The sequence below is a fragment of the Takifugu rubripes genome, chromosome 13 (genome assembly GCF_901000725.2).
Source record: "Takifugu rubripes chromosome 13, fTakRub1.2, whole genome shotgun sequence".
NCBI classification, from domain to species: domain Eukaryota; kingdom Metazoa; phylum Chordata; class Actinopteri; order Tetraodontiformes; family Tetraodontidae; genus Takifugu; species Takifugu rubripes.
In genome coordinates, this window is record NC_042297.1 from 14,019,922 (window position 1) to 14,046,253 (window position 26,332).

A 26,332-nucleotide genomic window follows, 5' to 3' on the forward strand; every position below is an offset into this window, starting at 1 on the left:
GAGTGGATGGATGATAGATGGATGGACATTTTTAACTGGGAAAACACTGCTGTCGGTAATGATGAAACACTTATAGGTTACAGCTGATGAGGAGGATGAGCGGGAGGGAAAATGACAGAGGTAGCACCACAGGCTGGAGCCTGCAGTGGTGTGGGAGGATGGAAGAAAACAGAGTTCCACCGCTCTGGAGGGAGCGGAGCATATGGGGAAAAATCAGGAAGAATCTTAAGTGTACATTAAAGTTGTCTGGGGAGGTGGAGACTGACAGGTGAGGAGAGAAAACACGCCTCAACGACTGGACGCAGACGCTTCCGTGGGAGAGCGTGCTGCTGCAGTTCAATCATTGATGAGCAGCGTATAAATGATGTAAAGTTAACAGGAGGTGGAATCAAAACCAGATTAGGTCAGAAAAGACAAATCTTCCGCCAGGTGAGGCTGAAAATGCAGAAAGCCTCAGCAGGGGGACCAGAAATGACACCTGAGTGCTGCTGTGCTGTGGAGAAACACATTCTCACTCAGCAGAATAATTAGAGGTGTAAAACACTCACGCGTACATGATTTAATATTGGCTCGCAGGGAACCAGCTCAAGCGATAATCTCAAAGACTACATTTTTATAAGTGTAACTGAGTATTGTGCTCACGCGGCGTTCTCAGCTGCTGGGACGGTGACGCCAGGCTGGAGCCTGCTGGGATTCCAAAGAGTCGGATAAGTGACAGGATTCCATTTGATGATGGATTATTGATAGCCTGTAGTCCCACTGGTAACCGATTTATAGGCTCCATTGTGCAGGAACATATTTATTAGAGGGCTTGGGAACCCATCCATTGGTGTCAGTGGCAACGGCGGGTAATATATAATAAGATTTAAGAAGCACTTCAGATGAGAGTCAACACTTTTCTGATTTCTCACCTTTTCAGATCAGTGAATTACCTGTTCCTTAACAGTGACTCGAGACCTGCTGCTCTTCACAGGGTAGATCACATTAGAAGAGAGGGAATGACCATATCATTCCATCTCACCTCCGCTCGCGCTCATTTGCTCTGAATCCGATACTTCATGTCGCACATCTCAGATGTGGAAAATCTGCAGGACCAGATAAGATAAATAATTCATGAGGCGCTGGAGACAAAGGCACTTCGGAAAGAGTGCTCTGATGGATCGTGTTGTTCTTGCATGTCAGTGATACGTCACTGAGGCTGTATCATTGCTTTCCAAACTGCGCCCACGACATGGTATCTGATCCAACCATGCTTTGTTTCATCTGAAGGATGAAGGTGCGTCCTATCAGGAGGGTTGTCAGAGCTTCTCTCTTTTCAGACTGATTCATCTTAACCAGTAAACCTGTAATACGCCTCCCAATGACAGAACCCATCTTTGGAAAAAGGTAAAGTTGGCCTGTTTGGCATGAGCACCACCTAAACTTATAGGGAAGATCGTTTGTGTTTTCTGGATGTCACCAACAGGGGGTGATAAAGCTTCTTTGTCTTTTAGTTTTCAGAAGGTTTACTGCCATCTCTCTTTGTTTCACTCAATTATTAGTAGAAAAAAAAGAGAAGAAGAAAGTTAGAGGCTCTGAGGTTTGAGACTCATTAATGGCCTGACCCAGATGGTCACCACGCTGTGGAGATCCTGTACCTTAGAGAGCCGTGCATGTCCGATTCGGAGTGGGCTGGTTTTGGTGTGGAATGCTGCGGCTGCACGGACAGAGTACCACCTGACGCTGGGTCTGAAGGGACTGAAGGAAGACAGGAACATGAATGAAGCCAAGCGTGCAGAGAGCAGCCTGGCTTTGGTGCAGGAACAACCTCTGCATATAGAATGAGCTCCAGAGAGGAAGGAGAGCGAAGAAATGGAAGCGCGAGGCTGCTGCAGTGGGATTCTCAGCACCAGTATGTTAACTATACAGCAGGTTACTGTGTGTGTGTGTGTGTGTGTGTGTGTGTGTTTGATCTGGAGGAGGGTCGAGCGTGATTGGTGTGTACATGAAAGTGGACCGTTGGTGCTGCACTCTGATTGGCTGAGCTTTCACTGAGGGCGTGGCCAGAATATGAACGCCTGCTCCTGGCTTGTGTTCAGCCAGGTTCCGGGGACAGCAACGCAGGAGGGACGAGCTGTCTGAAACGTCGCAAGCAGAGGGGAGCACATCGCTGCTGAGAGAAGAAGGGGAGAGAGAGAGGAGGAGGGAGCTTCAGGCGCCAGGACTGGGCTACAGCTCCAAACACCGCAGTCTTTCTTCTGCTTCTCTGAGGAAACTGTCCTTTGCTTCTCTCTGCCCATCTCACCTTCCCGCCGCATGGCCATGACCCCGCAGGGCACCCAGAGATGATAGATGTCCTGAAGAGGAAGATCTAGAGACCAGGAGAGGGGACGATACATGCTGCCACGCTGATGAGAGTCTGGAAATTAATTAACCGCCGTCAGCGTAGGAGGGGGGCCGCGGAGAGAGAGTGAGAGCGAGTTAAAGAGGGTGAACTCAGAGTGTGTGATGAGGAGGATGTGGAAGGAGGCGACGTAACCCCCGGCCACTTTTTTAGAGACAAAAGAGGGACAAGTTAGGGCACATGCAAAGGAATTCCGGAGGGATACTAACTCAAGAAGCCAAAGCGTGATCTCCTCTCATGCATTATTTCTTCCTTTCAGGCTTCTTTTCAGCCTTCTCGCTCCATCCTTTTCCTCTCCTTCACATGTTTAAGGTTTTTTTCTTTCTTGGCACGTCAGCAAAAGCACAGTGACAGCCACGACCACACGCCGAAACACCGGAACGCAGCGCCGCATCGTATTCTACGTGAAGGTGTTATCTGAGTAAAAGTGTGGGATTGGCTGAATCGGAGGGGCTGCTACCTGCCAGCCCAGAGCACCTGCCCAGGAGTTTCTCATTAGACCGAGCAGAACAATTCTGGATACGCTGTCCTGGTTTTGAAACTGTGAGCCAGCTTATCTCACAGTCCGAGGCTTACACCTGTGTTTGAGCGATTTGGGAGAAGGGATGTGTGTGTATGCTGGGATTATGCCCTAAACACACAGAATTACACAGGTGTTGTGGCGGGATTATGCAAAGTCTGCTGCTGAATGTAGCCGTGCCGCTGGATTAAAGAACTTCAGTCAAGACAAAAGTGGAACTTTGACAGATTATCACAGATTAAGTATAATTTAATCAGTGCTTCTGGGGTTTGACAGAGGTGATTATTACTTTGATTGTGACAGAAGGATCCTTTGAACGGAGTACACTTTTGTCCCTCAGCCCTCTGTGGAATAACTTCTCATCCCTCTCTGACCTTCGGTGCACGGACTTTTGAGGCTTTCACAATGAGACGCTCGAGCACAGATGAGACTCCGTACCGGCGCAGTCCGTCCCTGGACAGTAAACCCGACACGCCGCCGTTCACCTCCGGCTTCCACCGCTTCAGCGGGGAGTTTGAGTACAAGCGGCCTCCGTTTGCGTTCGGCTTCCACACGACAAAGGGTCCGCAGACATCCAAGGGTCGCGATGCTCAGGGGAAAAAGTATGTGGTGTTTTACCTGGACCTCTCCTTCATCTTCCTCCTAGAACTGCGCCGCTGCAGAATGGCTGAGGGTTGCATGATGGCCCTGCGATACGGAATGGTCTTCTTCAACCTGCTTTTCTGGGTGAGTTTATTTTTGGGCTTTTTTTCTATCCGAGCTTGTTTTGTTTGCCTCCCTGACCTTCACATTTCTCTGCTGCTTTATTTACTTTCTTTCCTCTCCAGCGTGACCACAGTGCTGTGAGGAGTCAGTATGGTTTGGTGGGTGGGTGGGTGGGGGGTTCGAGGCAGGATCGTGTGCACAAAGCCCGCTGTGTGGGTGCGTTAAGCTTTCCCTCTACTGTATTTTAGGCGTGGGTGTATGCTGCGTTGTTTGCTCTGTTAAGCTTGGCCTGAGCTCGGGCGGAGTTGATGTTGTGTGTAAATGTTAATCCGAGTGGAGCTGCTGTGCTGTCGCTCCCCACATCTGCCCCCCCGCCCAGCAGCCGTCAATCTGTCTTGTCCGTCTGATGGTATCCACTTGCTGCGTGCTTTTCTGAGCATTGGCGTTGGCCTGCATCTGACAGTCACACTCCAAAAGCCAAGCGCCAAAACACAACACTTCCTTTTATTTCACGTGTGCCGAAGGTTTCTGCTACATCTCAGACTTCCTTTGTGTGATCTGAATGAATTCCAGCCTTACCTTGCTTCGATTTTTCTCCCTCACTGGTAATAGAATGAAATGAAGCCTTGAACTATGAAATGTAATCTTGGAGCCAAGATCCAATCTCCCTGGAGGAGAGTGTGACCTCTTCACCTCCACATCATCTGTCACATACAAAGTGCCCTCATAGAGTGTGTTATTAGTGCACTGTGTGTGTGTGTGTGTGTGTGTGTGTGTGTGTGTGTGTGTGTGTGTGTGTGTGAGAGACGCCACTAGGGATAAATAATTACCAGGATCACGGCGAGCTTGCTCCTGAGAAGCTAATCGTGTTCTGATTCTCAAGGAAATTTCTTCGCAAAACTCAAAAAAGGCCCTTTTTGATTTTTGGGATGCAGCTGGGGGACTGATGTCAGACCACGATGTCACCAAGGTACCAGCCAAAACCAGGTCATTGAACTGATTTATCAAATGTGACGATTAGCGGAGCTCGTTTGAAGTGTGACAGCAATGCTGAGCCATTAGATACGAGCTAAATATGAGATTGCACCGAGGCTCCAGGGCCCCCCCGTCAGTGCAGATTATCACCCGTCCAATCACAAGTGTTTGATCTTAACTGCTCTCAGATTACTACATAGATAATTACTGGCTGAATCTGGTTGGACTCGAAAAACACCGTTTCAGAAAGTATTCATCCAAAATCAAGCGTATAAAAGCGTTTTAAATGACAGATGCTTCACTGTGCACGGTGACACAAGGTCCTGTAATCAGGTCTATTATCAGCAGTTCTACATGAATGTGCTGTCGTCAACCTCACTGAACCGCAGTCTGTACGAACAGGCGGCAAAACTTTTACCTGAATGAGAGTTTCAGAACAAAGTGTCAAGCTCAAAATGGAAGTTTTTACACTCTTCATTAATCACTAATTAGTGTGCAAATCAACGTGGTGTGGTGGGGGTGGGGCTAGCCGTGTTAGCCTTGTTGCTGTCGAGAAATGATAATGTTTTTTTTCACTCTGGTCCAAATGCTGCAGCACTGGCAGAGCGTCACGTTTCCTTGACGACTGATGGATTGACTCCCTCTTTAACAATGGAAACGTGCACTTATTTCCATGTCTATTATTTGCTATGTTTTTTTGAAAATGAATCGCAGCTCTGTTTTTGTCATGAGTACAAACTACAGCCCAGTGTGGGGGAAGGGGTTTCTTACTGCACTGGTCCTAATTTAATTAAAATCATCATCTTCAGGGGCCCTGGATTGTTCGGGTCATGCGGTGTGAACAACTTCTGGCTGATCCAAGACAAAACAAAAGCAAGCTCCTCTTTAAAAGGGCTCAGAGGTAACAATCAGAAAAGTGGCCCATTCTCCTGACACACATCTATCACAGCGGATGGAGAAACAGGAGAAATGAAACCAAACTAAACCAGAAATGGAGCCACATGCGAGCAGGAAGGTTCTGGCAGATGGGTCTGAAATGTTTCTGTCTGATCTCATAGGTTCAGGTATTGATACTTATGAAAACATTCCAGAAGACAAGAGATGACAATAGAAAGTCAACAGAAAGTCACGGAAGACTCAGAGTTTCTGGGGCTGGATTCAGTATTGTTCACTCAGTTAGAAGAGAAGTGCTGATCATCAACCTCAGAATCCACACGGTCAAGAAATATAAATAGAAGGGAGGTAAAGAACCAAACGCATTACTCCACTTCGTGCCTATTAAAAAACACAGTAGTTTTAGACTACTGGAACATTGTACAATTAGTGTGTGGAACAGTACCACTAAAAGATTGTGTAACAGATAAAAATTGTGGTGGTTTTTAATATAATGACCCTGAAATTATCTCCACAAACATGCAGTTCCAAAGCATGCTGGGAAACCCAGCCCATCTAGGCAGGCAGGTCTGTAATCCATGGTGGACTGTTTGAGGTGGCACATAACACACGACTGGTGGACTAGAAGTACACGGTCACAAATGGTCTCCTTCCCATTGGTAGTTTATAACCCTAACCCTAATACTAACCCTAACCCTGTTGGTATTTTAGAACCCTAACACTAACCTTTTAAAGAAATTCTTTTTTTTTTTAGAAAGAGAGGTAATTTTGTTATTCTAATCATTAAGTAATATGTTTCCTTGTATATTCATATCACTTAAAAAGTCAGATGATTAGCAAACAAAAAAGAACGGCGAAAACCAATTTTACAAAAGAATTCCCATGTCGGCAGACAGTCGGGAAGGGTAGCCAACGAGGTGCTCCTTATTTGTTTTTCAGGAAGTTGGCATCCCTATCAGCAGAGAAGTCTGACTTCTGCTTCGTTTCAGATGAGCTATTATCTTTTCCACCTGTCTGGAGCCGACCAGGATGAGGTTGTCAGAACTATATTTGTCTATGCGCGAAGCTGACAATTACTCACAAGCACAATTAAAATGTTTTCAAACCACTTATCCCCATTTGCATTGCTAATTTTAAAAGTAATTTTCATATGAATCATTCCTCATTTACGCATTAGTAGACGTTCAAATTTTTTAATACAATGTTATTTATTCTGGACTTTAATTGAGAGTTGAAGGTGTTCCTTTTAGCGACGTACAGGTAACAAGTCCCAGTGTTGTGGTATTGTATAAAACCCTGTTTTTGTTATTTTCTATGGAGCCATGCTGATGGGATAAAGAGAGCCAGCAGTTATTGGGAGAATGACAAATCTGCTCATTTCGGTGCTGTTATTCTCATTTGCTCCCGGCCAAATGCAAGAGGTCAGCGGGTCAAGATTTGATGGGCCAGCGAGAACGATCATTATTATTGAGGTCTTAACTGCTGACCCGTAGCCATACTGAAGGAACCAGCACGGATGATGCTGTCCACTGTTCCGGAGGGGGCCATTATGGAGTGTGTAGCTCCACCAGCCATCAGGGAGACTCCCCTTCTGTTTCCTTTGTGAAAGTAGTTCCTGCCTTGGATGCTACCGTAGCCAAGCGGGCTTTAAAAGAAGACACACACTTGAGTGTGCGCGCGTGTGTGTGTGTGTGTGCGCGTGTGGGTTGGCATTTAACCGAAATGCGCAGACCGCCGCTCAGGTCATAAAATTCTTATTACTGCAGATGGGATGCAGAGTGGTGACGTCATGCATGGTGAATGAAGAACATGTTAATGAACTTACCTGCAGCGGTCCCACAAAGGCCGGAATATTATCTGCCCCCCAGAAGAGAAACAAAACATGAGCTTATTCTCCTGACACGGGTGCACAGCAGGAGGATCTGAAGAAAAGGTCTCAACTGTCTCCTGGTTTGGATTATTTCAGATTTGTTGTCAAGTATTCCGTGAAATTAGCTGGAAACTCTGCATCACTGCAGCTGCTCAGTTTTTAAGTGTTTCCCCTCCGCCTGTCCGGGTCAACGATTTTATCACGATTTTATCACGTTCAGTGACGTTTCTTCATTCCAGACTTTTACATTCGTGCTGTTGTGCAGCTACGCCAACTCAAAATGATGAAATTCTCTTTGCGACGATGGTTAAGAGCCCTTGGTGTCTTGTTTCTGTGTTTACAAGGGACAGAAATCAGGCACTTGGGGGGGGGGATCAGGTTCTTTGTAATTTTATCTCCCCATAAATCCGACAGCTTTCATTCTATTAAAGAAGGGACTCACACAAAAGTCCCTGCAGCGTTTCAGCAGAGTACTGTGAACTGTGGAGAAACCATCAAACAGCTTTTAAAACATATTTCACCTACAATGTTTGTGCTAATCTCAGATTTCCTTAAACCGTTAAGTAGAATTCGTCACTCTATGTGAGCTTCATGGCTAATGACAAAACTAACTGAAGGAAGGTCTGAGAGTTCAGACCTTGTAAAAAAGGTTCTCACTATATTCTATTAGAGGCTACGCTGGTTTAGATCCCTCTCAAGTCTCTGTGAAACGCGCTCAGAAGCAGAATTTCAGTACAAACTCTCGGGCTTTCAGCTCTTGTCACACGTCACTTTCTGTCACTGCTGATCGCGGCCCTCTGTGGGGGTTCTCTGTGTCTTGCGGGGTAGATTTTGCACAGTTTTCCTGCTGTACCTGAGAACCGACTGCTGTTTTCGAACAAAGGCTGAAGAAGTGTGGCAGCAGGAGGTTCACGCTGGATGAAGGCTTCAGTCTAAACACTGATTTCATCACTTTACAGATCCTGTTGTCGAGTTGATGGAAGGAAAAGTGCTACATTATTTAAATACACAACATTTTAGAACCATAAGATAGAAGCAGGTCTGACACACACACACACACACGCACACACACACACACACAGCTTCATCAAATGAATCGCTTCCTTTGCTGGAGTCCCAGAATGATTCTCACAAAGTTAAAACAGTGATGGGATTCTCTGCTCACATGCTGATTACGACCAAATGCAGCCGCAACAACTCCACCATGAAATTGCAACAGACGGCGACTCAAAAATCTGCACTGGTGCACAAACACTTAATCGTCGTCAGCAGCGGCGACCGGGGGGGCCTGGAGACGGCGTCCTGTGGCTACAAACGCCTAAACGAGACTTCCCATTTAGGGCACTTTTTCATTAATTTTGAACTACACACAGGGGTTTTCCACATTGCTTGGGGGGGAACGGAGGAGTGGTGGGGAATAGGGATGTCCCCCATTACTGTGGGAAACTGGGAGGGAGAGGAAAACCCAGGATGACAGCTGAAGGAAGAGATGGAGGACGAGTCCTCTGAAGTTGTGTTTACTTGTCTTGGTAATGTAGGTCAGAGCCCAACGGAGGACTTGTAGATTGCAGGAGTTCTGACTGAGCGGCGTCTGCCTGCACTCATTCGATCTGATCAATACAAAGGATCATCTGTCCAGATTCCAGATGTGCAGGCTCCGCCCACTTCCATGCAACCACGCACCCAATCGATGTCCAGGCGTCATTTTCTGCGCTGGGGGAACTTCTTATTCCAACTATCAATTAGCATTAATCATTTCTTCGGCCGCAGATTGTTTGATTTTGTTATTTGAAATGAATCAATAATCCCTTCAGGAACCTCCCGAGCTAAAAAAGGCACATGCGGAGCCGCGTTGAGGGTCCACGTGCCTGATCTTTGATGCCAGTTCGATGCTTTGATCGTTCAAAGCCAACAGATTCTGGCACCAACACAACACTGACCTACTTGCTGCATTCTTTAGCATTTTCAAACCCTTTTTTGTCTCTGTGATTGTGGAAAAGCAGCAGCCATCTGTCAGTATGAATTCCACCAAGTGTGTTGTCTGTGTTTTATAATCTGTTTATAGAGATAAAGTGTCTTTTATCCTATGCCGGCTACACGACATTATATGGGTAGCCTTCCCGTCGTGTTTATTTTATTTTAAAAATCACCTTACAACATTGAGGAAATCCCAACTGATAGTGAAAACTGTGTCAGTAACTCGATTGGCTTCAATCCAATCGCCCCACACACACAAAGCTAATATCGGCTCAGTTTTGACTGGCTGTTTACCCACCGTCTGTTGTTTCAGTGGACAAACCAGAATTACTGTGAGTTTGTGTCAACGTACTTTTCAAGAATGGAACTAAATTGATGTCACTGTGAAAAGAAACCATTGCACCGATTTTGGAAGCCAACACATCTGAAATTAGTGTCCAATTTAATTGTCAGCTCAAAAGGTCCCTTTAAAACATTTCCATGTTCCATTTTCCAAGTTGCCCGGTGGTGGATGTGTAAGGATAATAGCGGCTGTTTCTGTCAACACAGCTTTAAGCTACGCTAACAAAAGGTCAATCCTGCAACTCAATTCCAGTTTTGTTAAAGGATCAGACCCTCAACGACGGACGCTTCTTTCACAGCTCTCTGAGAAGCTTTTGTCCTTTGACCTTCCGTCGTGTGACGTTTACACCAACAAAAATAGGCAGTGGTTAAAATAATTGGCAAGCAAGCAGATTTTAAAGCTAAAGCTAGAACTGGACCATGAAGAGACGAAGTCAGGACTGGAGATCAAATGTACAAGTGACGTTTACAGCAATCGGATAACCCCTCTCCTCCCCTCTTAGAGGATAAATTGATCTTAAAGTTCTGATCTTATTCCGCTCAGTAAACCTACACGGATCCTTCAACCCTGCAGTGGAAACCTCAGATCTTTTTCACATTTCCTGATTTTCCATACGTCCTGATCTTCAGAGGCCCAAGATCGCAGACAGATTTGGAAAAAGTATCAGATGTAGACCTTTGAAGAAAGATCTTTGCTTTGGGGGCATGCGTGCTGATACTCTTAGCTTAACAGAACCTGGATGGTGGGCTTCAAAAGACTTGGAATATGCCAGAATCTCTGCATTTATTTTAAAGCTAAACAGGGAAAGAGAAGAGCACGTGGTTGTTTGACCGGATCAGGAGATGGTTGTAGATGACATCCTCCACCAGCTGGAAGACCTGGTGCTGTGACGTCATTGCACAGAATCAAGCGTCCGTCACACAGAACAATCAGCAGCAGTGGATTGTCAGTTATATTTCTTATCTATATTTTTATAGATCTTCTTCCTCCCGCTAAAAGAACCCAAACGGGACTGAATGTGGCTCGGTCTCCATAAGCTCGGCCAGTCTGCTGGAAGGAAGGAACTGTGATTGATCATGGGTGACAGACATGAATGAGAAGCACTTTGAAACTTTCATCAAGGTGACCTGAAGGCTCATCCTGTCAGGATGATGTGCAGCACTGCATGAAAACTGGATCTGAACCTCCCCAATTGGGTCGACTGCAAAGATGATTTGCTTATTCGCATGAAGAACGATAAGAACAAATAAAGATCCACCGATCTCATCACAGTGATCAGGCCACAGTGTAAGTTATACAGTATAATGTTGTACAGCTATTATTTTTCATTTTAAATCTGTAGGACCAGTCCTTGGCCCTTCCTTTTAACACAACCTGTTCAAAAAAAGGAAATCCTAACAAGGTAATAAGAAGAGGGGCTTTAGAGCTGCTTCACTGGAAATCAGCAGTGACATGCGAGACGTGTTTTATTGGCATACGGTGAGTTTTCCTGCGGAGGACCCCTCTCAGACCGGCTCCTGAGAGATGGAGACCAGATGGAGGCGACAAGCTTTAGCGGCAAACGTTTTAGCTGATGAGGAAGGAAAAAACAGAAGAAAGTAGGAAGTGCTGAGAGGATGCTAAAGGCAGCTAGTGGGGAGAGGATTTGATTTTTTTAAAGGTAAATTAAATGTTATTTACCAGCAGCTACTGGGCTCTCGGGATAGATGAAAACACACATTGTGATCTACACAGTGACATCGTGAGAATTTGCTCCAGAATGGAAACAATGTTTGTTTTCAGCCTCGGAGGATCCTAAAGGTGGTCTCCACGTTTGCTGCCACGTTGTGACACAAACATAGACCGTTAAAGTGTATCATACTTCTAATTAAATCCCAGCAGATGAGTGATGGATTTACAGGAAAGAGAATCCACAGATTTCTTGTGACAAGCGCGGAACGGCTGAATCAAGGGACCCTGTTAGCAGGTTTGACTGGTTTAAACTGTGAAATCAACAACAGATCTGAATCCATTGAAATACAAGGCGGAAATCTTATGAGTGTTTATTTACAAAGGGCGTATGTTAAATGTTTGTATTTGCATTATGGGATGATTGGAGCAGAACAACTATATTAGCAACTATGTTAAATACACAAAAGTGATAAAAAGTGGAAATTGTAATGTAAATGACGAGCGTGAAGAGACGGCGCCAGTTGCTTTATTTTGAGTTTACTTTAAGTTTCCTAGTTATCCAAATAACACACTAAACAACTGTTTCAACTTTTTCATCACTTGTTATACTATTCAAGATTTTTATTACATTACCGTGGAAAGTCGGCTACAGATTCTTTGAAAAATGCATTAAGTACCGAGTTAAAACTAAGCCAATCAGATAAACCACCTCTTGGAAAAAGGTGGCTCTATGAGTTATAACCAGCAACTGCAGCCAGCCAGCAGGGGGCCGCGGGGAAGTTGAGGTTGATGAGCGGAAGGAGGTGAACATATGACCGAGTGTGGCCACAAACGCACACTGGGCCAGTTCCTGCCACGCTGTTACCACGCTCATTAAAGTTGTTGTCTTGTCCGTCTGTCCTTATTATTTAACACTGCGTCCACGTTTCCCACAGAGGCCGCTGTGCACGCTTGTCGTAACGAGCACCGTGCATGTTCACACGCTGACGCACAAACTGAGGTCGTAACGGCTCATTTTATCGTCTGATGGTGTCTTTCACTGTCACTACACAGGTATAATACATGTGCTGCTGTGCGTGTTACAATGACCAACTGAGAAAACACACATTTTCTCTCTCAAACACACACCCACACACACACACACACAGTTTGGCACTGACAGCATGGAGGAAGCATTCCTGAGCTGGGGTGAGACAGAGCTCCTCACATGATAGTCGAACCTTCATTGAAAGCTTGTCTCAAATTAATTAGTTTATGCTGATGATGTCTTCTTCCTCCTCACACGTGCTTCAAACTGTCACTCAAACTCGTGTGTGTGTGTGTGTGTGTGTGTGTGTGTGGGGACAGAGCGATGCGTTTCCATACGTCTGCTGTTTTACTTCCTGGTCACATTCCATCTGCGATGTCTTCCCATGGAACAAATAATAGCCTTTCGAAACGGTAACCTTTCAAAGGACCTTGAGATGTGCCAACCGCCTTTCACGGGGCTTCAACATGACCTTTTTCATTAGAGGAACTGATACAGATCTGAATTTTAACGGTTTTCTTTTGCCGCAAGTGGAGAATCTTCAACGCAGCCTGTTGAATATTCATCATCCTTAAATCACTTTATCCCCTGCAAACGTTCCCTTTAATCTTTCATTCCCTAAACAATTTTGAATTTTTCTGTGTTTCATTTTACAAAAACATCTGCAAGTGAAGCAGAAAGAGCACTTCCTGTTCAAAAGTTTGGAAACGGAATCCTGAAGGGAGGTCCAGGAGTATGTGCAGGTCATTAACACAAACTGGTCAATCTTCTATTTGTCCATTACCAACTGTCCCTCCAAACAAGCTGAATACAACTACAAAACAGTTAAAAGGTCAAAAACTGCAGCTTAATTGGAAGCACTGTCAGTTTTTAGTGCCTAATGTTTTGCCTTTTCCTGAATGATGCACTTTCTAAAATGAATTTAAATGAATTCTCACCTCCATGAGATGTGCTGCTGCTGCTGCTGCTGCACAGAAAAGGCTGCTGGATGTTGAAGGGACTCACTGATGAGGCGACGCTTCAGTCATAAAACCTCATTGAAACTGATTTGATTAAATCGCTTCCTGTTGTCGTTAGGCCATTAGAAGATGGTAGAGACCTGCCCTCTTGAGGAAACAAATCATTTTGGGACAGAAAGGGCTTTAGAATGATGGAAGGATGAGGGAAGGAAGAAGGAAGCAAAATTAGTATTCCAATGAAGGAAAATGGATCTGGACAAAGAGTGGAGCAGATGGTGGTCAGGGAGTAAAAAGACTGGGCACTGAGAGATGGAGAGAGGAGTAAAAGCTACCACTGAGACACAGAGAGATGGGAGAGAAAGACAGATGGAGACGGAGGAAGGGGGAGGGAGGGGTGTTTGTTCCTCTTGTTGGTGTCTTTGAGGTTCAGCTGTAGGGAGACTGCAGTTTGCTGCAGTACAGCGCGGAGGTCTAAACCAGTGGGCACCTGTGCGTCCTGCGAGCCATGATGGGAGCAGAGTTAGAGATGGTGGTGATGGGGGAGCACCTGGGAGTGAGAGATGATGGAGGGTGCAGGGGAGAGGCAGCAGAGACAGGTGGGGAAACAGCAGGGGGCCAGGCTGCCACATAGAATACCTTTAAAAAGCTTGAGGACCCAAACGTGTGCCTTTGAACTGTTCCCTGTGAGGGGCAGGAGGTCCATGAAAGAACACATTACACAAGGAATGTGTTTTCTATAATCACTTCCCTTTCATGATATATTTACTCCTGCTAGAACATCAACACCAAACTGAGCCAATAAGACCTACTGAAATCACAGAAGGAGGTTATCGTTATCATATTTTCATGAGCATTGAACCACATGTCAGCCACCTCTTATAAAGCCAATTTTCTTTACATTCTTCTGCTCCAAATGTCCAGAAAAGAACATAATTGTACAATACTTATTAAGTTGTGGCTGTAGTGACAAAGGAGACAAACATCGATCCAGTCAAGATGGACACAAGTCCGGAATGGCTTCACCTCAGCCTGTCCTCTTTTGTTGCCATCACAATAAACCCACAGAGGACCTTTGAACTCATCAAGGCAACCGTGTCTGTCTTTCAAAGAGAAGTGATGGACGACTGATCTTCTGTCCTCTCTCATAAAGTTGGGCATTTCAGGACAAGGTGCAACAACCACGTGCACGCCGAAGCATTGCTTCAGAGCGCTGCTGCCTTTAAAGACGCCGAAACACCAACCCCAAATCCAAATGGCGTTGTTAAATAGGAAACTTTCCAAGGAGGTGGGGGGCCTGTTTCTTTAACTGCACCCTGCTGCCTTACAGTCTGGGGTACTTACATCAGTCATGGGGGTGGATAAAATTCCACATTAATCGAGATCTCTCGTCATTTTAATTGTAAACCAACATGGATTTTAGGGGGCTAAATTCTACACATAATGATAAGAGGACAATAAGAGGTTGATTTGTTCAGGTTTCAGTTAAAATAATGTGCTTATGTGCAGTGAAACAAGTTGTTTTGCTCAGTTAAATTTATTTTCAGATATTTTTGATAGAACTAACAGTATGTAAACAGAATAAATTACCATTCATTGGTACACAATCTGTCATGTTGACTATGCTCCCTTGTGGTTGACTGATAACACAGAGCCACCGGAGATCTCACGTATTAATTACAGGCCTATTTTTCCTTCAAATGCCTGGGAAACCAAATAATGGGTGTGGTGGACTGTTATCACACCGAGCCTCTCATACATGCTGCTGCCTGTAATTATTCACTGGCCACACAATGAAATGCTGCTTGCAGTGTTGCTAATTTGTGTCAAGATGGGGGGAGGGGGCAGCTGGGGTAGTTAATATCAGTATAAGTCATGTAAGGATTTCCACCTGAAGGTAATGACAGGACAAATACAGAGCTGATCGGCTTACTTGCCTTGGAATGATAGTTTTACTGCTCAATCAAGTATTCATTTTATACCAAAATAATGACCCATTGAGCCTTCCTCTTCTGGGATAAAACCAAAGCAATTAAAAAGTATGAGAACCGTCTAAGGTGGGAAATCTATCCCCTCCAAAAGATAACGATGAAGGCAGGAACGTGGAGACCTTTGGGGATCCATTGATGCATCTTCAGAAACCTTCACAGACTGCCAATGTCACGGTCAAACAGCCAAAGACAGCGGGAAGCAAAGTCCAACAGTGCCAGAAGTCCAGGCTGCTGGACTCCTACCGTGACAACCGATGGTTACTAACCAACCCATTGAAAGGCAGCACAAATGGTTTACACTTAAAAAACAAATTATTACTAAAATACGACCTTAACTGGACTGCTCATGTGCATGTAAATGCGTTAGTCCAACTAAGATGCGCAGATAATGCGACTGGAGATCAATTTGCTCCAGCACGTACCTGCATTGATTGGAGTTAAACAATGTTGCATAATGCCCACGCCGGCATATGACCCCAGAACACAACCATTCTAGAAATCCGGGGTTTTATCTGCCCATAAGTAAAGAATTGATTAGCTGTAAGAGTGTCCATTTTCCTGTCCATTTTCCTGTTACCTGGGACGAATTAGGTCAACCAGAAAGGGGGGCAGTGCTGAACAGTGCTGAGGACATTTGACATTCTCTGCCTGTAAACCGAGACGAAAGGACAAAATTCTGATGCCAAAGTTCAATATTGAGCATAGCTTGATTAATATGTGCATGCAAACATACTGACTAGCGTCTAGACTGAAACCAACACACACACGCACGCACGCACGCACGCACGCACGCACGCACACACACACACACACACACACACACACACACACACACACACGATGATGTCACGGTCCACTGCTGCAGGTCAGTGCTGGATTAGCACTTGAGAAGCTGCCTGACAAAGATGTTCTCATATTTCCTTCCAGGCTCTTTTTTGCTGACATCTTCATTGTCAGCACACTTTGGTTCTGCAGAGTCCTCCCATGTTACTGCTCTCAGGAAATACTCCACTGGAAATGCACTCAGAGTGTAGAGAACTCTGCATGCGCTGCAGCTGTCAGGCTCGCTTCAGATTTAAGAGGCATTCTGATGAGAATCATTTGACTTTGGCCTGATTGGCCCATTAGGGGAGCAACTAAAATCCTACTGAAGACACTAATACTTGTTTAGTTGAGATGTCACAGTAAAATTGAATATGTGTGATTAGTTTACGTTTGTGGAGGGTTTTTTCCCCTCACTTCTACGGAAGCAGCTGTGACAGAGAAATAACAGAAAATTTAAAACATAGACCTCATTTGGAAGACCTCGAGCATAATGCTGGTTTATGTTCCTCAGACTGTTTGGAGGCAAAGACCTGCCACAGGTGCCAGTTTCCCACTGAGGTTTCTGGACAATTCCAATGTTTTCAATCATTCAGAGATGATCCACATTTAACGTAACACCTCCTTCCTGAAAGCTGTGAAGATTAATCCTGACTGGGAAGACACTCCCCCCGTCTTTTCCGTCGGCTCCTCCGTCTAACATTTGTATCTTTCTGATTATATTGTATCTCAATGATCAAACCCTCTGGGTGACACCAAGAGAAGCCACATTTATATCTCACATTCATATTTAAACCATAATTTGAGGCAATGGTGGCAAAATACACCTGTCTAGTCAGACAAACCAGAAAAACAACCTCTGCGATTTGACTAATCCTCATTTTAACATATCTGTCTGCTTGAGTGTTCTGAAGTCCCCCCCCACACACACACTTCTGATGAATAGCGGCTCGAACTGCTGAGTGATCGAGATGAGAGGGAAGGTGCGGATTAGATGAATATCAAGAAGGATAAAAAAAAGGGCAGCTGGGGTAAAAAGGTGGATTAGAAAGGGAAGAAAAGCCAATGTAGGAGGTGAGGAGTGAAGTGAGAAAAAGAGGGGTGTTTGACTTGATTGTGAAGATGTAATGATGGGTAGAGAGGAGGAGGTGTGGGTGAGGTGAAACAGAGATGGGGGAGGGGGTTCCTGTGGGAAGGTTGTGTTAATGATCAGAGCTGAAAGGAGGAAAGAGAATGCTATTAAGAATCTTTGAAAAAGATTAAAAACCCCCAAAGCAACGTATACAATTCAAGCAGAAACTGTAAAAAAGGAACCAGTCAACTCGGTGGCAGATGAACACAAAGCTGAACTCCCAAAATATCTCAGATGTACAGAACAAAAGCTCCTTCAGAAGAAACAACAGAAACAGCTGCAGCAAAACCAGCAGGAGATGGCATGAATGGAGATAATCTCATCCCTCTGCACTGCATTCTCTGTGGTTACGCCACAGCCATGCGCAATAGTTAAATTATTTGGATGTGGTATTTGTCAAACACACCATAGGTGGATCGATCCTGATACAATAACCATCAATCACAGTAATTATTCACCATCCTCAAGGAAGCGCATGAACTGCAAATTCAGACATAGCTATTAACCCTAAATTAGCGTTAGCTTGACCATCTAGATGCTGGAGATAGTGATTTTAATTAGCTTTGTGGGCTTGTGACAACAAACAGTAACACTTGCAGAAAAACAATTAAAAAATAAACCTTTGAATCAATGACATGAACAGGATCGTATTCATGCCACGTTAGCAGCAGTCCGCAAAGAGCTACTCAAGCTGCTTCTCTGTATTTGTCATGACAACAAACGTCTTTACTTCTAATCTTCTATTCCTGAAGAAAAACAAGGCCAGTTTAAAGGGAGGCTCAAATAACATGAATAAGATAATACACTGGGTGCATTTGTGCTGCGCCTGTGCTTTGAAATGACAGCAGAGCTGATACATTTCCATTTAAATCAATGTTTGTGTGCACGCCGGCTGCGGCTCGGTCCCGTTCCGACTCCTCCACAGCCCTGACGTCCCAGAGCCCTCCAAAAAAACACGCCTGGCTTCTATTTTTGCTTGACGGCGGAGCACAACAAAGCAACCAGGCACGCTGCAGCGCGTGCAGGACAGGAACTCCAGTGCACGCGGTGAAACCGTTCTTGGTGCGTCATTAGGGTGGCTCTGGTGCGTTCAGGTGGCTCTGGTGCGTTCAGGTTAATAGCAGTTAACAGAATACGGGTCGACTAAAACAAACATTAATTGCATTCCTTAAAATGCATAAAGGTCAAATCAGCAATTCTGTTAATCTGTAGTGTAAAGTCAATTTCTGATGCAGCAACAACCCACAATAAAGGTCACTTCCTGACACCTAACATGTATTGAAGGTCCAAAGGAAATGTTTTATCAATTAATTTAGTGTGTGAACAGCAACCTCCTGATCTCCTGCCTGCAGAGACGTCTGTCACCGCTGCAGCGCTTTAGGTTCTCACGGTTTGAGCACAGGTTGTGGCAGATTTGCCTTGTGGGATTGTGGGATGCAAAGCATCTGCGACTTTTAGGAAGGCGGGGGGGGGGGGGTGCTTAACAACCCTCAGATGGAACAAATGATTAAAAAGAGAGGTGACAATAACCCCGCGGGGTCTTTCACAGAGTTTCTTTTCATCATATTTTGGCCCTGGCGTCAGCAGACGTGTACGCTCCTGCATCCTGTCACACGGTCCTCACAGGGCGATCAGCGTCTCCCCTCCCCGACTTGCTTCTCATCAATAATTTGTTGCACCACTCTGTGCCAGGCAATTCTCATGGCCATTTCAGCTTCGTTATGCAACCCCCCCCCCCTTCCCCCCAAAAAATTCCTCTTACATCTCACTGGTCGGTGAATGCACTCTCTTCACTGTCACCAGCCCTGATGTTGTTTACTCTTACAGCTGTCAAAGATGTGTTTGTCACCAGAAAAGGGTGGGCAACTTTGGGACCATGCATGATTCCAACAAGTCCCTCTTGACCTCCACCACTTTATTTGCTCTCACCGCTGCATCTGGAGGAGCTAATGTTCTAATATCCTCTTGCACAAACATTTAGAAAGTTAAAACCCTTGACAGTAAAAGCATACATGCACTCAAGTACTCGTTTTGAAGGCGACGGCGTCGTTTTTCTGTCCACAGGCATCACTTCTTGGATGCAGCTGCTACGGGAAAAAATATCTTAAAAAATGAAACGTGGTGACAAGAAAATGTGACATAACAGGTAGTTGCTGTTGTGTTTGTGGCTTCGCAGGAGCCGGGGCTCGAATAACATAATTACTGTCTAAAATGTCTGAAGATGTTTTTCTCTGCCGATGACGTAGCACGGATGTTTGGATGTTTGGTAGGTGGAGGTGAGGCAGACACCAACACCACATGTGTGTCATCAAATGATGACAGACGAGGGCTTATAGGAAGAAACAGCCAGACCGATAGTATTTTAGCCAGGTGTGTCAGATCATCATGCAACGTTTCCAATAAGCAATAATCGCGCCTTTCCACGCTCTCCTGCTGCTGATGTTGACTCAGTCTTTCCTAAGAAGATGCCACTGACGATGCGCGCATGCATGATTTATGCGGGCAGCTTTACGGCCGCGCGTCGGGGAAATAAGCTGGAGCATATTTTCTGTGTGTGAGCCGGAGCCTCCGCTCTGACTTTGCCCTGGGACTGGATAGCTGCTGTCACCGTGTCTGACAAACCCGGCGCCGCTGCAACAAATCAGTCTCCGCCCAATCTTGGTGAATATAATGAGAGCAGACCTGCGGGCTTCCAGAGGTGCGTGTCAGCACTTACGAGTGTGTGTTGGCCCGGATGGGAGAATGAGGGAGGAGAGAATGCTCTGGAGATTAGAGATTTATTGATTACCCTCTGCAGCGTCTCTCTCCACCTCCTTCCTCTCTCCTCCCCAGGTCTCCTATTCTTTGGCAGTATATTTATGCTGGTGGTATAGGCCACTGCTCTGCAGTATGTCACAGCCTCCCACTGACCCCCCCACCCCCACCCCCCACCACTTCTCTACAAGCAGCGTTGCAGAGGCTTACAAAGTGTACCAACAGCATTATGATGACAACAGAGAACGACGGCAATTAAATGCTGCGCCCGGCAGCCCCCCTGCCAACCCCTTTTTTAGAGTGTTTTCCTCTCACCGCTGCTCTCTGTGCAGCTTTGATCGGCAGGATAAAACCGAGACGCCGCTGCTTTGTGCTGGTTTCACGATGATGCGGTTTGAATATGAATGAATGCGAGCGCCAGAGCTGGCAGTGGCGGTCAGAGGTGGCGGCGGAGGGGTTAAGCGTTGGATTTAGTGGAGGCTTCAGGCTTCTAACATTGCAATGTGTTTGTTTCTGCTGGTCTCCCACAGAGCTCCCACGGAATGGGGCTCCTGCTGCTAAATCTTATCCCCAACAGCAGCCCAGGCAAATGTCACAATGACATTTTGCAAACCTGGAAAAAAAATAAAAAATAAAAATGCTAAATCTTTAGACCAAACCTTCGCACCTACAGTGTACATGCTATAGTCACAGAAACTTTCTACACAAAAACTTTTAGACCCATAAATCCAAATATGAAATAACTTAAAATGTAAAGTCTAAGGGTCTATAAAAACCTCTGCACAGCCGCCTCCTGAGTCACTCAGCAATATTTACGCCTGTGTTGCCTGTAAACTTTGTTTCCTGCAGGGATTCAGCTGGTGTTCACCTGAAACATGTAGGTGTTTTCCTGTTCCAAAAAAATCCATACGACCAAAGCCAGGAGACAAGAGAACATTTGTGGAGCAGGATGACCGGGCTCCTGCAGCTTTCTTTAGACCGAGCACAGACATGATGCAATCAGGGGGATTAGCTTCTGAGCCAGGAGCGCCGAAGTTGTCCGGGCACCTAAATCCCCCGCAGGAGTGGAAGCAGCTCCATGTTTGGTTACAGATATCGAGAATCCCTGCAGGACAAATGAATAATTAAAGTTTTCTGACTGAAGAGCAGGTGGTTGGATGTTTTCTGAGCGAGACGGATAATAAACGCTATCAGGAGCCGTAGATTTTATAATTCGATATTGGTGCCATCAGCTCCAGCAAAGCAGTCAGGGTTAAAAATATCTGCACTTCATTATGGAATCATCAGCGTAATTCACGGGCAGGTGTAGATAAAATCCCCCCCAGGACAAATATGCTAATATAGATTTTTTGGAAGGGCGAAATATGTCTACAGCTCATATTTAGAACGTTTGATTTTTGCGTGTATTCATTAATGGTGTCTTAACCTAGTTTACTGTACATGTGCTTTCATTTGAATGACACACACACACACACACACACACACACACACACAATTACCGGGACATCTTTCCTGATTTACATTTTGGGGGAAGCGTGCTTGTGTATTCTGACGTAACTGAAGCATTTGTCACGTTTCCTGAGCTTAAAATGAAGCTTTGATGAAACTGAAATGTACAAAAAGGCCTGAGATAAATCCGCTGCTTGGATTCTACATCACACAATTGTTTGTTTATCACTTCTCATTCAGGCTGACCAGACCGAAGTGTCTGACTGGAAGGGAAGCAACTGATTTTTCGGTTTGGGAAATTTTTGCGGTGAAAAGTAGGTCACCATGAGAGTCCAGGTATTTTCTTCAGGTATGAAGAGGTGAGAACATAAGCTGTGAGAGGCAGCATTGCTAACTCTGCACCCCGAGCTCCCCGGGTTTCAGGAGGTGAGGAGATGAGCTGGAAGGCCTGAGGCAAGTTTTTAGCATTAACAATAAAATGTGTGTGTGTGTGTGTGTGTGTGTGTGTATTATTGTGTTCTGTGTGTATGTGTGTCTTAGATATGGAAGAGCTGCCTAACACAGAACAGTGGAAGCCGGTTATTTAGCGCTGTCTTTGCAGATCAAGATTTGATATAACAAAAAATCATAGCCAAGAAAATGACTGTCTGTTGCAGCCGGCGCCACAGCAGTCTGCAACCTTGGGCACATGGCAGCACATTCTGTGGCAGCAAAAAACTAATAGAAACATTTATCATTCGTTGGCTCCGATGTAGGACAGATGGCAACATCGCTAGCTTAGAAAATTAGGGCGTTTGAGTCCTGGTGGACTCTTTATATTGTGAAGATGATGCTTGCTAAACTTTCAAGCGGTCTTTTTTTGGACAAATAGTTCTTAAGTTGGCGTTGAGTATGGCGCGCTCATTACACTCGACCCTCGCTTCACAGGAATATCTTAACTGCTCGAGATAAATACACCCATACATAATTCATGTACGATACAGCAACATTAAAAAGATATTAAAAATGTACCCCCCCCTCGTCATGAATAATTTTTTCATTGGACACGTACACCAAAGATCAGATTAGACTGGGCGCAGCTAACCTGCTAAAAAGACGAAAACTTTGAAATCACACCAGACCGCACTGAGACCAGCAACACTCTGAAAGCCAATGTGCTGTTTCCATTCCCACAATCAATTGAGACTAAACAGCAATTGACCGCCGTGACCGGCTGCGCGACTGCACAATGACTGATGTTCATAATGGTTGTCACGGCTCCTGGGTCAGCCTCGATGTCTCCAAGCATGAACTATTGGAGTCTTATTCCTCACAGCCTCTTTTGTGGGCAGAGATCAGCTGGTTCAGCGATCTTTAGTTAAGTTTTCCCGATTTATCTGGTGATGGAGGAGTGTCAGCACATAACGAAGGAAAATCGTTAGATTTACAAGAATGTCAATCAGAACTACTGATTCGTTGTAATACATATCATAAATCATTCTCTTGAAATACCATTGAACTGAACAAGGTCATTCTGGTCTGGCGGGGAATCAACTAATATATTGAGTACAGGAAAACAATGGAAGCATCGAGGAGGCAACATGAGTCAAACACATCAGCTGATTCTCCAATTCAAACCTCAATCAGTGAAACTCCTCGAAGCCAAACCAGCCTCTTAACTCCTGCTCCAGAGTAGAGCCCAGCTCCTCATACACGCTGCTTCAATTAGGCATTCCTGCTAGCACGGTCTGGGGCTGAAGGGGAAGGGAGGGGGTCTCTTTCCTGCTGAGGTTTCTTCTTAATGCAGATATAACAAACCTAAAGCTCAGAGTTGCTTTGCCTGTCCTGGCACGTGCACGGAAGAAAATGAAAACCGCTTCAAACGGCGAGACACACGTAAAGAGAAAGAAAAATACAAGAATCGTGCAAGAATCCGACTGACCCCCCCGGCAAAAACAAAGAAAGCTGCGTCACCTTATGAGATGCTAACAGGGTGTGTGTTTTCCAGCACGTTCCAGGTTCAAGGTGAAGCCGTGAGGTTTGTTTATTTGTTAAAAGCTCAGGACTTCAAAAAGTAAAGATCAGACAATTGCAGAGGAGCTCAAGGCCAATACTCACACGAGATACGTACTCAATAAATTATTAATGCACAGCAGCAAAATATAGACACTTAAATCACTTTTATTAGCTTTATTGTGTAGCCTCCTCTGCTCCTTAATTCAACGATGCCCCAAACTACCATCATCCATCACTGGCTAAACACGGCACTTGTAACCAGGGACAAAAAACACTTTAGCAGAGACAAGAAAAACATCTCCTATTATCCCTAATTAAAGACTGAAAGCAAGCTCATCAACAATGGCAAATTATCTGGTTCTAGAACTGAATCTGCCCGGTCCAGATCCTCCAATGACACTTCAGAAAATCCTGACATCAATCCTGACATCAACTCAGGCGGTAAAACATGACCTCTCTGATTGATGCTGTTCTCATCTCTATTGAACTGAAGTAAATGGCTGAATTATTTACCACTGAAACCATTTAATTGACTCATTTATTGCAACAAGAGCAGGGTGGTAAAGGTTCAAGTGTCTCTTCATGTTTCACCTTTGTTACTGTGGTTTCTGTCTGGTGAATAACATCTCCACAGTGGTCTCCAGGTCTTACCTTGCATTAGAAAGGGTCATGAAGTGGATCAGAAATGTTTGTTCTCTATGTGTTCTCTATCCTGGAGATGTAGTTTTCACAGAGAATCGTTTGGTTCTGGATTACCGTAGTAGGATTTGTCTTGGTTTGTCAACTCTGCAAAAATCTGTTGATTTTCAAAAGCAACCACAGAAGAAGCACGTTGTTGTTGTTGATGATGATTTGGGTTCTGTGTTTCTTTACCGACAGACGGACGAGGACCCACGTGGAGCGGCTGCTCTGCTAGCATCTGACAGTGTGTTGTAGATGCTGTGTAAGAGCAATCCTTGACCAGGAGGATTCACTTTTAGCAAATATCTTCATCTCTAACTGGTGCAGAGGTTGTGTAAATAAAAGGGGGGGAAAAGGACTTGTTTGTTGGGTGAGACGGCCGGGACGCAGGGGGGAGGATGGATTAGTCAGAGTGTTCCGAAAACACCCTTCACCAGGTAAACACCCTTCACCAGTGACAGTTCAGTACGTACTTTGTAGCTCTCACGTCATCGGGAGGCTTCTTCAGTGGGGTAATATATGCTGATAATTCAACATGGCTCCATCCGGAGAGAAGAAAACAGCCCTGATATTGCAGTTTGTTACTACAGGCAGCAGGAATTAAATCCCAAATGCAGACAGTGTGTGAAATCATCCCGAGCACTTCCCTGAAGCAGGATGTCAAAGTTACGGCTGGAGCAGGGATTCAGACAGTGGTGTGAAAGACGTCAGCGATGTAACGGCGGCGCCGACCAGGAGGGCGAAAAGGCCTTTAAAAATTAACTACGAGGCGAACAAGCTGGAAATCATTATCTCGCAGCACAGATGCTGTTAAATCATCTTCTGAAGCAGCCACGGAAACACTCGGCGGCCATATTTTGTGAAGTGTGCAATATTTCCAGATAACTGCAGGATAGGATGTTAAACTGCGGGAGGTCACAAAACAATAAACTACATCCAAAAGTGAGGAGATTAAAGCTTCATGCTGTTGTACTGCCAGTTAGGAGACACTTTAATGTACCACTGCTGGATTCATAAAGAGGGTTCAAATGTTCTATATTTACCATGAGCACGATGACGTTAAAACACTTCTGCTACCTGTGGCTCCAAAATTCCCCTTCCTCACTTCAGATAACACAGGTGAGAGCAAAAAGGTCCGATGATGCACAGAAACTGTATGATTTATTTATATTTTCCAGACAGGTCTGTTCAAAAGGTTAGTGGGGTAGTACGGTGGACCAAAGGTCGCCGGTTCGATCCCCTACCTGCACACTACAGGTCAGACAGTCCTTGAGCACCACGCTGAATCCTAAAACAGCTCCTAAAGCTGCATCAAGGGTGTAAGAATGTGTTTGGATGGTTGTCATCAGTGATGTAAAGTTACTGTGCTCTGAGGTCAAGGAGGAGCAGACATACTTACCATTTAGATGTGTTTATGTAAATCATCAAAGCTTTCACGGCGTTCTATACAGCATGGTCATTCAGGTCCCATGTTCATGTGCAGAGATGTGTAAAATAATAAAACAATCCCTATATGCGGATTTACTGCTTTACAACTGGAACAGAAGAGCAATTAAAAGTGCATAAATTCTGGATCGTTACAGTTTATTATGATTATATTCTGAGCTCAGGCTCATGAGACAAAGCTCTCATCTTTCACTGTAAACAACGCTGTGGGTATGGAAATAATTCAAAGGCTAATGTGGATGTATGTAGCTGTTGGAGTGGTGTTGCAGGCTTGGGAAGGTCTCTCTAGCTTGTTTTTTTTATAACTTCATTTAATAATTTGGATCTGGCTCTCACTGCATGCACATTTTCACGGTTTGGGCTGAAACGTTTTGGAGCTGCGACTCTGAGGGAAGCAGAGAAGATGGAGCTGGAGGGGAGGAGGTGTTTGAGCTCTCCTCAGCAACGAGCGGGATGTTTATCCTCACTGAGTTACCAGTGTGAAGAGAAGAACCGGCCCAATATTTACAGAACATCTTCACAAAAGAGCATTTTATAGATTTTTATGTTTATTTTTTTGATGCCTGATGCAACATGCTTTTCTGTTGTTATTTTTGGATTCTGATGTTTGCTGGTTTTCTGGGCTCTCTTTTAAGTTCCCCACCCTTCAAACCATCGTTCAGTGATCTGAGCAACACCTCTGCTGGAATATAAGGTTCTCTTTCTTAAACCTGCCGTTGGTGTGCACATATATGTCCTTCA

General features: G+C 45.0%; 1 protein-coding gene across 3 annotated transcripts in view; it reads left to right on the forward strand.

Annotated features, from left to right (window-relative positions):
• The window catches only part of tspan4a (tetraspanin 4a), a 68,933-nt gene that overhangs the window by 13,677 nt on the left and 28,924 nt on the right, over positions 1-26,332 (forward strand). The window contains exons 1-2 of one of the 3 annotated variants that reach the window (XM_029845745.1): positions 2,081-3,465; positions 3,550-3,629. In XM_029845745.1, the coding sequence (XP_029701605.1) occupies positions 3,309-3,465; positions 3,550-3,629 (237 nt within the window). In that variant the 5' untranslated portion in view covers positions 2,081-3,308. Of the gene's footprint in view, positions 1-2,080; positions 3,630-26,332 lie in introns of those variants that run through there. The other 2 variants (XM_003969631.3, XM_029845744.1) reach the window with 2 other exon arrangements.